Raw genomic sequence first — 12,184 nt, 5'->3', positions numbered from 1 at the left:
GTGTTTGAGAAATTAAGTTTCAGGCAGCCACCTTTGACCTTGCAATGTCCCTATAAAAGTCTGGCACTCAGGGCAATGTTTTATTTGAGGGGAAAAGGACGAGCCAAACGAGAACATGAGAACAGAGGGACATGGCGAGGTCCTAATCCTACTCCCATGTCCCATGTATTGCAGCCTTAGAGCATCTCCGACACAATCCTCACTTGTTTCAAATAGACGGAGAGGAGGATTTTCAGAGTTCAAATCAGCCTCCCACGAGATTGCCCCCCACAATGACCCACTTTACATCTTCACTGTATATTGAGAGCATCTCCAGATGATGATATCATCATTTTTGGAATTATCATCGGGAGATATTTCCAATACAAGGCGGAGATGCACTATGGAATGTTGTGGGGGGCAATCTGGTGGGGGGCTGATTTGGTCTCGGATTTCCAAGGCCCCAGCTCAACATAGACATTCTATACATTCAGGGCCCCCATCGAATTTACCCCTTCTTCAAACCTTGCAAGAAGTGCAAGAATAGCTAGGGGTGCAATATATTATTTATATTATATTTTTATAAATTTGTTATATTACTTTTTTTTATAAAAAACATGTATATATGATGAAATTAAATAAGAATATTTGTATTTTTTGTTTTTTCTTTATTTAAATTGGTATATTTTATGTATTTTTTAATAATTTATTAATTTTTAAAGAAAACAAGTCGAATCAAATCAAATCCGAAGATCCGATAGGATTCGAATCCAGATCGAGTCCTATTAGGTCTGATCGAATCTTTGGATCGGATCGGGTCCAACATGAACAATTTTAGATCGGATTCGAATATACCCTAATTTGAATCCGATCCGATCTGTTTGCATCCCTAAGAATAGCAAGAAAGGTCCCAGTATTAGAGTTCTCTATTAATCGAACCAATAGTGGCACAGCTCTTGCCAAAACTATCCACACGAGCTCAGCCAAAGAACTGAGGAGGTGATGGGCTTTGACGCAAGGACAACCTAAAAGGGTCTTAACCAAGTCTGTGTTCTATGAACCCGTGGGTTCACGGGATGCGTGAACCTGCTAATAAGAAGCGAACACTTTGGTTGGGTGACATTGAGGCCCCGTTCGCTTTTTGGTAAATAACTTACTTGGGTAAGTTTTTCCTGGGTAAGTGCATTTACCCCCATGTTCTTTTATTTCCCATGTAAATAAGGCAATGACCATTTTAGCCATATAAATCCATTATTAAAAGGGGTATTTTTATCCCATTCAAGTGTTGGCAAATTTCGTCCTATGTGAAAAAGTTATTTATCCACCTAGGAGATGGGTATTACTTTCCTTGGTAAGTGATACCCAAGGAAATAAATTTTCCTTTGTCCCCACATAAAGCTGAAAAACAAAAAAGAATATGGGATTCTTGGTCTAGGAACTAAAATCCCATTGACCGACTTTCCCATCCCTCAAAATCCAAAAGAAAGAATGCCTCCTAAATGTAACTTAATAGGCCTTTGGCCGTTAATTGAAGTGGTCGGTTGCACTAGACACAAAATGACAAAAAAACGCACCTATCTTCCTCAGTTTGAACTCCCATTTGGCCACTCCTCCCTCCCATTTTGTTTCTCCTCCACCAAACCCTACCCCACAAGCATTGGCGAGCTCATCCACACCGGCATCCGTCAATGCGGAAACTACCGGCAGTGAGAGGGAAATCGTTTTGGTTTCATCTACTCTTTTCGTAACATTCACAAAGCAAAAAACTGGCTGTATAGAGAGAGCTCAGTGAAAGATGATCTTACAATTACTAACGAGAAAAACCTAGCGGAGAGAGAAATATGGCAAACTAACCACCCCGAGAAGCCGACGATGATGCACATGAGAGAGAAACCCAAGATTGGCAGAAAAGGTAAGCTTGATGACAATGGCATCAGGTCACAGGATTTTTTGTCAGAGAGCGAAAGCATGGATCATTCGCTTGGTAGTGATCGGTGGAATGCTAAGGGAATTCGTCATCTCCTAGAAAAATGGGACGGATTCCAAGATGCTCCAACGATCCAATTTCAGATGATGATAGCCTCATTGAGATTGAGCTCCCCGATGGGCATTACGTCAACCCCAAAGAAAGCACAAGTCGAGGCAAACACCTAATCTGCTAGAAATGTTGACGGGGTCAATTTCTCGACAACAGGCATGAATGAAGAAGAAAACTTGATTGAGATCGACATTTCCAAGGGCTCCATCAAGTGTTCAAGGTTAGAGATTGAAGCGTGACTGCCTACAAGTGCTTAATGAGTTGGTTTGGTCCTTCATTTGATGCTACATTTTGGATTAGTGTTATATCCATTTTAGTTTTTTTTTTTGTTGCTTTTCCAAGTTTTAAAGAAGAAAAACTCTTTACATGGATGGAGTTACTGTGGTAAATCCCTGTTTGTTGGTGTTTCAGTAGCCATAGAGTGTATGCATTGAAGAAGAAGACTGACTATCGGTGTGAGCTGCGGTTCTTCGATCTGTTGAAAATAGAAAGCCAAAAAGAACGGCCAGAGAACACACTACTGGATGGTTTCCTCTCGCCACTGGTGGCTTCCTCATTGACAGACGCCAGTGTGGATTGAGCTCGTCGGTGCTTGTGGGATAGGGTTCGATGGAGGAGAAACAAAAATAGGAGGGAGTGGCCGAGTGGGAGTTCGAACTGAGGATAGATGCGTTTTTTGTCATTTTGTTTCCAGTTCAACCAGCCACTTCAGTTAACAGCAAAAGGCCTTGGCAGGTTCATGCATCCCATGAACCCATGGATTCACAGAACGTGGACTCGTCTTGACAAGAGCTTAAATATGGTAGCCGCTACCCCAAATCTACCCTAGTTCTCATCCAGCATTGCCAAACCGCAGATGAAAGAAGTGGCCAGCATGCCAAACTCCGGGAAGTTCAAACCAAGGATGGTAGAGTTGGGGCAATGGATTTGTCTAGGGAGTGGGAAGCAATAGGCCAACAGCAGATTGGATATCTTTTATTGTTTTACGTTGAAACAAAGATTACCTTCGATATATTTTCTCCTCTCTACCCTCTTCTCTACCTTGTAAAGGTTTCCCTACATTTCCCTTCCCTTCCCTACCTTTTCCTTCACCAAACACAGCCTTAATAAACAGATTTTCCCCTCCCTCCCTCCCTCTCTTTCTTGGTGTTTTGATGTTTTCTTTCACCAGTACAAATGAAATTGCACTGCAAACAAAGGAAGCCTAAATGACTTTCATCCAGGGTAGTCGAAAAAACTTTTTAACTAGAAAGAGCCAAGACCAAGTGTTAATGAGGCCTCTTACCACTGAACAGTGTTTCAAATTCTTCCATATTGCATTGACCTATTTGACTTTCAGATGATATCATTGATTCCCTGTTTCGACAATTTCTTACAAAACCATGGCTAAATTGATTACTCAAATGAAGGGCAATAAGATACATCAAAAAGGACTAAAGGTAAAAAAAGTGTAACAATCCCCCATGATTTGAAGAGAGGTGAAAAGTCTAAATTGTTGTCATCAATTATTTGATGATGCACTCAACAAGGCTAAAAGAATTCAATGGTCCAATGGGTGACCAGGCCTAAAAACAAAAATCAAGGACTAAAAAGCAGGGTAGACACGGGGGTTATGACAACTGAAGTTCCAGCAAAAACAAACTGCAGTAGCTCTTTGAACTTTGAAGCTACAAAGTATAACAGTAGCCACCTTGTCACCTCATCAGATTTTATTCCAGCAGGAAAAGCTGAATCAATGGTGGTCGTCGTCACCATGGCCATCAGGTGGTCCCCCTGGTCCAACAACTTCCAGCTGAAAAACATCAAAAGAAGAAATGAGAGTAGCTCTACCAAATAATGAAAGCAATTCATCATCATCCATGTGACCATGCCTTATCCCAACTATATGGAATTGGCTATATGAATCCTGTTTTGCCATTCTGGTCCATTTAATGATATCCACCGTTAAATTTGATGAAGGCAAACTATGGGGAAAAACCATCTCGGTCAATTACTCCTATATTTCATGTGAAATTCTACCAAAAATAATTGTGCATGTGATGAACAACAAAACAAAAACTGCCTTCTGCAACAAGGGGGCCAGGCTGGATTTTACTTGTATTAATTTACACAGTTCAAAGCACTTCAAAAAATTATTCATAGACACTGAACGGCAAAATATGGCTCTTCAATTCTTCAATAGCAACTCCACCAGTCCACCCACATGAAAAAAGAATGTCTATTGGAGAGTTGCTTCTAATTCTACTATTAATACAAGTCAAATATTTGCTTCTAGAAGTGAGGTAGTAGTCCAAGTAAGGCCTACTCACCACGAAGTATTGAGAACAAACAGGGCACTCATGTGGCTTGCCTTTCTCCAACCAAAACCAAACGACATCATGCTCATCCTCTGGAAACATATGTAAATCACATTAAACAGTAATCAAAATAAAAGGCATGATAACAACTTTCATGGTAAAAGAAAGAAGCAAGTCATAGGAAAAAAATAAAGAGGACCAGAACTTACCCCCTTCACCACCAGGACATCCAACTATTCTTTTATCATACACAGACTTAATAACAGCAGGTGCTTCCTACAAGCAGATAGCATGGCAAACATCTAAATAAATGAGATTACAAGTCAGGAATCACAGAATGCAAGTATGACCTTGTCAATGAATAGATCACCAACAATTATTAAGCATAATGGAAAACTACAAACACAACAATGAAAGTTTCAAGTGAGAGAGAACATTGGCCACAAAAGAAACTTCAAGTAGTAAAACAGGTATCAACAAGAGTAATCATACAGTGTAAAACAACATCAAGATTAAGATTCTGTTTTCTACTCTCTTACTAATGATGTTACAGTGAGTATTTTGTCATTGGTATTGATAAAACAATAACATCCATGCTTAGTAAAATGTGTACATCCCACCATATTCATCATTCATTAGCTGAAAAATTGAGGCACTTAAAAATTGGCTTTTTCTAATTTTTGGGCCAATAGCAATGAACACTGTGAGGATCAAAGTTTACTCTGAATATTCCCACTGAATTATCATCCTTTGGCATTTGGTCCCATTATAAAAGAGCACAAAGAATTGTACCAATAACTTAGAGTTGTTTTGCCCCGTGGTTGTTTAATAACTCTAAAGATGATAATCTAACCCAACGTTATGTCTCCCCCCCCCCCCTTTTCTGGTCACCAGCTCTAAAGATCATTTCTCAAACCAGCATCTCTCTAGAGTCTAGACAAACTCAATGCTCCTTAGTAAGGGTGTCAACAGATCAGTTTTGGGTTGGATCCTGTCCAAATCAAAATCAATTTGGAAGGATTGGTCAGACCAATAAGAGACATTGAATTGGACAAGTCCAAACTTAATGGTCCAAAGTATTTATTGGATTGGATTGGGCCTGGTTCATCCATAACGGATTGATATTGGATTGGGTCAGATTGAACCCATATCCAGTCCATTGATAGAAGCTAAGAATACAGGTGTCAATAAACCAGGTTAGGACTGGAACAAATCCAAATTAAAACCAAATTGAACAGATTGGACAGCCCAGACATTGAATTGGATTGGTTCAAAATGGTCCAAAGTATTCAACGAATTGGATTGGACCTGGTCCATTTGTAATGGACTCATATTGGACCAAAACCAGTCCAATTGACACCCCTACTTCTTAGGCCTCAATTCGTTTTCCAGGAAGTTGTTTTCTGGGTAAATGCATTTACTTGGGTAAGTGTTACCTGGTTAACATTTTTATGGGTAAATGCATTTATTTGTATTCTTTTCCCTCCATGGATAAGTGATTTACCACCTGGGAGAAGGGCAACACTTAACTGAGAAAGTGCCCCTAAAATTTACTGGAGGGAAAGTTCAGTTTCTGTGGGCCTTACACTTCCCTGCAAAAGAACATGGGGATGTTGGTCAACTTACACATTGGCTACGCCCCCCCCCCAACTTACCGGAAAACAAACAGCCCTTAGTGGTATAAGGGAACTGAACTCTACCTGACCTAAAAGATTCTTCCACTACAAGTAGGACAGTTTTGGTACTTAGTTACAAACTTACAATTTATGGAGCCTAGAAGCAAAGAAATAGGTCACACCAATTCCAACCACTTACCCACAATCCCATAATTTAATGAAATTTTTGCTGTATGATCTCTAAAGCATCAAAATGATAAAGCATCCGAATCCAACTTCTTCTACGCATTTATTCACTGAAATCAATCTCCCTAAATAACAAAGAATTGAGTACTATTTGCCAATGTGGTCCTTTTAAGGTGGTTTTCTCAATAAAATGGGTCCACATAATTAATGTGTTTTCACTATTTTCACAATACATAAACAGCAAAAAATTGTGCCTCAACTTAATTGGTTTTTGTTTTTCAGGTGTGGGCCCTAGCTGCATCAGTAAAATGTAAGGAAAATGGGTAAAACTGGGAACAACTTATAACTGTTTTTAGTTTCTGGAATCTTTTTCACTTTTGAAAAATAGGATTATCCCCTCTTCAATTTTCATAATATGAAACTAAAACCTCAACTACTGAACTTGCTTCTGCATTTTGTAGTGGAATTTCATTGCCATAACAATGACTAGGAAAACAGAAATCCATTATATTAGTGAATGCCCCTTTAAAGATTTTAGCCCCTAAGCATATAGATTTTGCCAGATAATCACTCTGTTCTCAACAAATAAATAGAACTATAGATATGAAAAGGACCTTTTCCATAAAAAAAAAGGACCTTGTCTTCCTATTCTGTGATTACAGCTACATGCAAGGCTCTAGAGGATATATATATATATATATATATATATATATATATATATATATAAAGACCAGAAGATATAGAAGATATCTAATAGCAATCACCTGTTTTAAATTTTTCTCATCAATAAACAATATTTAGGTAACAGGATGAACTTGTAAAAAGGAGAAGTCTATATCTCTTTTCTTTTGGTTGATAGTAAAACTAAAATTTATTAAAATAAAAAAAGAAGAGAATATGATGGGTTTGTAGAGAGATGGTGCAATTGGGTGTTTGGTTGTGTCCAGTCTTGTCATTTTTCTATCATTGTCAATGGAGGGGTGAAAGACTTCTTCCCAGCTTGTAGACGATTAAGGCAAGGTGATCCTCTCTCACCCTTCCTTTTTTACATTAGTGGCCGATGAGTTTTGTAGACTCCTCTCTGAGGCTGATAGAGAAGATGATTTTAGGTGTTGGAAAGTGGGCAGAAACAATGTTCCAATTACTCACCTCAAATTTGCAGATGACATCATAATATTTTGTGAAGGGGGAGATACTAGAAGGGTGAGGAGGTTAAAAGAACTAATCAACAAGTTTGAAAGGATCTCAAATTTGAAAATTGAAATCAATTTAGACAAGAGTTGCGTAGCAGGGATTAACATAGAGGGCAATGCCTTAAATTTGGTAACAGGTTGCTTAGAGTGTCCTATCATCCATTGGCCTTTGACCTACTTGGGTCTTCCCCTAGGTGTCAACCCTAAGGAAAGCATATTCTAGAACCCAGTTGTAGAAAGATGTGAAAGGAGATTGGCTACTTGGAAGAGGAATTATAATATTATATATCGTTGAGAGAAAGGATTATCCTAATAAGATCAACTTTGGTTAACCTACCAATCTACTTCCTCTTTGTATTTAGGATTTCCACCAAGGAAAGAGAAGAAATTAGAAAAAAAAAATCATGAGGGATTTCTTTTGGGAGTGGGGAGAAGCTAAAAAGGACCACTTAATCAAATGAGAGATTGTGTGTAAAAGTAAGAAAGAAGGTGGCTTAGGACTTGGGAAGGTGAGAAAGAAGAGTATGGCTATAATTATCCATAAAACAAAAGAAGAATATGGCTACCAAACCAATCACCAAAAAAAGAAGAGAATACAAGAGATGGTAATAGAAATAGCCAAAGGAGAAAAAGAAAAGAATCCCCAATAAATACAACCTACCAAATCAATCCCCAACAAATATTATGTACCAAAACCACTTAATGGAATAGATCCTACAAGGCAACAAGAAAGACAAACCTACCCAAAACTCTGAACTTTTATGCCCCCTGGGTTGTTTGTATTTTTACAATTTCCAATTCTTTGCAATTATTTGCTAATACGTTTGCACCAGTGCAAACGTCTGAGTGCACTGTAGATAGAGGACTAAAAAAGCACTTTTCTAGCTTTTACTTTTTATTATATGAGGACTAAAGTCTGGCAATATCAACTGAAGAATCATCTATCAATAAATGTCTGAGTGCACTGTAGATAGAGAGAATGCACTGTTGAGACAAAGAAAGCATTCAACTCATTTGCACTCCCATACATTTACACCAGTACAAATGAAATTGCATTGGGAAAAAATTAGCATAAGAGACAAATAAAGCACTATGATATCAGCAAATGCCTGAATGCACTACTGATAAAAAGAACGCACTGTTGAGACCAAGCACTCGTGCTTTGGTGGCAGTAGTGCAAATATTGAGACAAAAGCTCTTGTTTCTATCCAACTTCCAAATCTGAAAAGTTACTTCTATGTATATTTTGAAAAAGGTAAGGCATATTTTATTAACTGAAAACAAAGATATACAAGTATGGTCCCTGTACAATGAGTTGATGTACATTTATCCAACCCTTAAGGACGCCCCAAAAATCCATATTCAGAAAAGGGTGTGATAGAATGTTTCCACTAAAGCAAGTAAGAGTTTCTATACTTCTAAATAATTTTCTAATCTATTAAAACTTCTATTCCTAATGGTATTGTCATTTGTTCCAAAGTAATTTCACAATATATCAGAATAGGTTGAATGAATCAAATACCAATGGCATTTAATGGTAAATTAAAAGGGCAGGATAAAAGGATGTGAGTTGAAGTATTATAAATGGTTTGAGGGCCCATAGCTTAACAATAAACATTGCACTGAATAGGGTGGCTGAAGCATAGCAATCCAGGCCTCTAGGGTCATGGTTATTCAGGCAGAACTTGAGGTAGATAAGACAGATGTCGAGGATAATGAACACAGCATTCATATAGACTCGGAAATCACCAAAGGTTATACTGACTCTCTAGTCAGACAAGGAATAAACAGGGAGCAATTGTATAGGGATACAACTTAAAAGGGTGATTTGTCCCTAATGCTACTGGCGTCGCTTGGGCTTTGATCTTTACCTGTACATTTTTTTTTCAAATCAACGAAATATTTTAAATATCCATAAAAAACCAACAAATGAACATTGCCTGAATAGAGTGGACTGGTGGAAGTGGAACAGGACTCAGGTAGCTGATCCCATATCTTGAGATGAGGCTTGTTGCATCAAGTTGAATTGAAGATGACTAAGTTGCATTAGTAAGATAATTTGTAGGCATACAAAAGGGTGTGTGTGTGTGTGTGCATGTTTGGTAACCAAAACAACTAGATGAGAAACCTCCAAGTCATAATATTTACTTTTGGAAGTAAAATTTTATTAAAAAGAAAAAAAAAACTCCAAATCACAATATTTTTCTTTGTTAATATATTAATCATATGAAAACCTTAGCAGATAAGAAAACTTTAGTCTCTTTATTTTTGGATTGATAGCCTACTGTATCACTTAACATCAAATAAATCAAGTATGATTAGACATGATTTGATTGATTAATCTTGAATTTGATGTTGAATAGGTAATTTACTGTACTGTATATTGTATAATGATGCTTACAGTTTAACCAGATTAACCTATGTAGGACTTGAAAATACAAGGCGACAACCTTCAGGTTAATAACATTGTGCTATAGCAAAATAAGCTAATTATTTTTCACTGATAAAAGAGGGTACATTAGCTTTTTGAAATATTTTGTTTCTTTCAGAATTTGGATTTGCATGCTCCTGTGTATTGAGTTTTTTCCCCAAAATTGGCATCTAACTTCATTCAGAGGTATGCCTCACCTTGCACCTGAGTCTCTAAGAACCCCTTAGAGTTTAGTTGCACTTTTCGCTTCCAGAGCACATGGTTGGACTCCCCATATACAAAGCTTCTTGTGTGATTGAACATACAATATATAATGCTCCAGATGACTGATATTTTTTTTCCTAGATAGGGCATCACCTTTCATTTTCTTGTATTTAGACTTCTTGCAGGACATATACTAGCACAAAAGCAAAGCTTGGTTTGTGGTTCAAAGTGATTTTATATACTTTTCTCTGATCAAAAAGCAAGAAAACTTTAAAGCAAAAAAAAAGCCATAAAAGCCCCACCATCGATTGTGATATTCTAGAAAAAAAAAAAAGAATCCAGAACTAAAGCCAGTGGACCAAGACATTTCAATGATAACTATACATGGTAAACTATAGGTAACCCAGGAGTCAATTAGCATGTGTGTCATTCGGTAACTGATTAAAAGCTAAGTTATGCATAGGCATCTTGAGATCAACTTCAACAAACATTAAGAACAATATTTAATGAACTAAGGTACATTCTTCCTAAATCCCACCACGTGATACAATACGCATACACAAAGGAAACCCAAATTCATGAAAAGACAAGAAGATTTTGCGCTAACCTTGGTACCAAAAGGACCAACGGGATAATCCATTTCAAGAAGATTCCTTCCCTAAAAGAAACAAGAGCAGATAAGATCATAACTGACACGGTGGCATTAATCAAATCCAAAGGATCAGTAAAACTAACGCATTGAAAAAGGTAGGATACAGAGAAAATCACCTCGAGCTCTGCCTCCAGCTCTTCCCGTTCATGTCCGGTGGCGATGGGCATAATATCTTCCACCATCTTCTTCCCATTCGACAGAGTAGTATCTATCACCAATTCAACAATAAATCACATTTCGGTCAAAGAAAAAAAAAAAAAACTCATTTCCACACAACAAATCAAATAAATCCTAACCAAAACCCCATCCAAAGGCTAAGATCTGACACAAAAATAAGCTTAAGGCTTCGATGAAACGTTACCGGCATCAGAACTGGCCTGATGAGAAAACAAAGGGGCGGTTCTCTGGAACGGAGATGGTGCCGGTGAGGAAGACGCCGAAGTAAGCGCTCGGTTTCTTAAGATCTTCTCTCCGCCGATGACAGATCGTTCAAGTTTCATGGCGGATCTCCATGCCACCAGGGTTTGCAGCTGAGAAGAAACCCTTCTCCACATCGTGATATTCCGATTAGATTATCTCCCACTCTCAGGTCACCCTCACAGATCGCGCCTCTTTCCACTCTTCTACTCTCTGTAAGTCTGTATCAACTTGGGCTTTCTTTTCCGCACAGGGCTCAAGGGAATAGCCGTCATCAATCAGCTCGCGCCTTGAGGTATTTCTTAAATTCTTTCCGTAACCAATTCATTCGCTAGGGTGATCCGTCGACACGTGTAAATTCTCCTAATCGCAGATAGCACGTGCCAATTGTTCTTCGGGTCAACGTTCCTGTTAATTGGGCCTTGGACTCTCCAAAAACAAGTACCACGTCAGCAATTGTCTTTTTTTTGGAAACATCTCCCAATTGTGTCTTCCAAACTTTGAAAATCTCAAAAGATTGCTTGCCAAATGCCTCAGAAATAATCTTAATTTTTTGGGTAAATTGCTGAAAATCTCCCCTAAAATTTTTAGTTATTGCCAAAACCTTCCATAATTGCACTTACCTTCCTGAACTTTTTGTCATAATTACCAATAAACGCCTCTAATAGAATCTTCTAAAAAGAGTATTGAAAATGTCCAAAATAGCTATGCAATTATTTTTAACAAAAATATTTATTTTTTATATTTTTTCTTTACATAAATCACTATCCCAAACCCTTTAAATTTCTTTTTTGAAATTGGTTTATTTTTCAAAATTGACTTTCATTTTTTTTTCTTTGAAAGGCTATACAACAAAGGATAGTCCATCCCCCAACCTAGGTGCAAGCGAGATTCAATCCCAAATCTCCCCTATGACTAACAAGATACTTACCAACCAACTAACTGTTACCTTGCGACCTTCATATCAATCACTCAAAGGTAAAGCTACAACTTTAAATTCTAATTTGTATTGTTTTTTCTATAGAAACTAGCCTTAGTAGTAACGGCATAGGTATTTTGGACATTTTTGTAACTCTTATTAAAGGATTCTACAATAAGGGGGTCTACTTGCAATTGCATAAGAAAGTTTAAGGTTATTGCAATTTTAGGGGATGTTTAAGCAACGGTAAAA

General features: G+C 37.7%; 1 protein-coding gene across 1 annotated transcript; it reads right to left on the bottom strand.

Moving 5' to 3' along the window:
* Positions 1–3,385: 3,385 nt before the first annotated feature.
* LOC148869331 (cytochrome c oxidase subunit 5b-1, mitochondrial-like) lies at positions 3,386–11,312 on the bottom strand. The gene is made up of 6 exons (XM_088969278.1): positions 10,958–11,312; positions 10,713–10,804; positions 10,552–10,602; positions 4,524–4,590; positions 4,327–4,406; positions 3,386–3,809 (listed from the first exon to the last, which is right to left on the bottom strand). Exons 1-6 carry the CDS (start codon positions 11,148–11,150, stop codon positions 3,750–3,752), a joined length of 543 nt encoding a protein of 180 aa, XP_088825404.1. The 5' UTR covers positions 11,151–11,312; the 3' UTR covers positions 3,386–3,749.
* Between the last annotated feature and the right edge of the window lie 872 nt (positions 11,313–12,184).

This window comes from Nelumbo lutea, chromosome 2 (assembly GCF_056320005.1).
Source record: "Nelumbo lutea isolate HS-2025 chromosome 2, American lotus-T2T, whole genome shotgun sequence".
In the NCBI taxonomy this organism is placed as follows: Eukaryota; Viridiplantae; Streptophyta; class Magnoliopsida; order Proteales; family Nelumbonaceae; genus Nelumbo; species Nelumbo lutea.
This window is presented reverse-complemented; position numbering and strand designations above follow the sequence as displayed.

Excerpts from the sequence above, each read along its gene's own strand:
- LOC148869331 (XM_088969278.1), bottom strand. The coding sequence starts at position 11,150 with ATGTGGAGAAGGGTTTCTTCTCAGCTGCAAACCCTGGTGGCATGGAGA. Across the intron at positions 4,407-4,523 it reads ATGTCCTGGTGGTGAAGGGG|AGGATGAGCATGATGTCGTT; the intron begins GTAAGTTCTGGT and ends ATATGTTTCCAG. Across the intron at positions 3,810-4,326 it reads TTTGTTCTCAATACTTCGTG|CTGGAAGTTGTTGGACCAGG; the intron begins GTGAGTAGGCCT and ends GATGTTTTTCAG.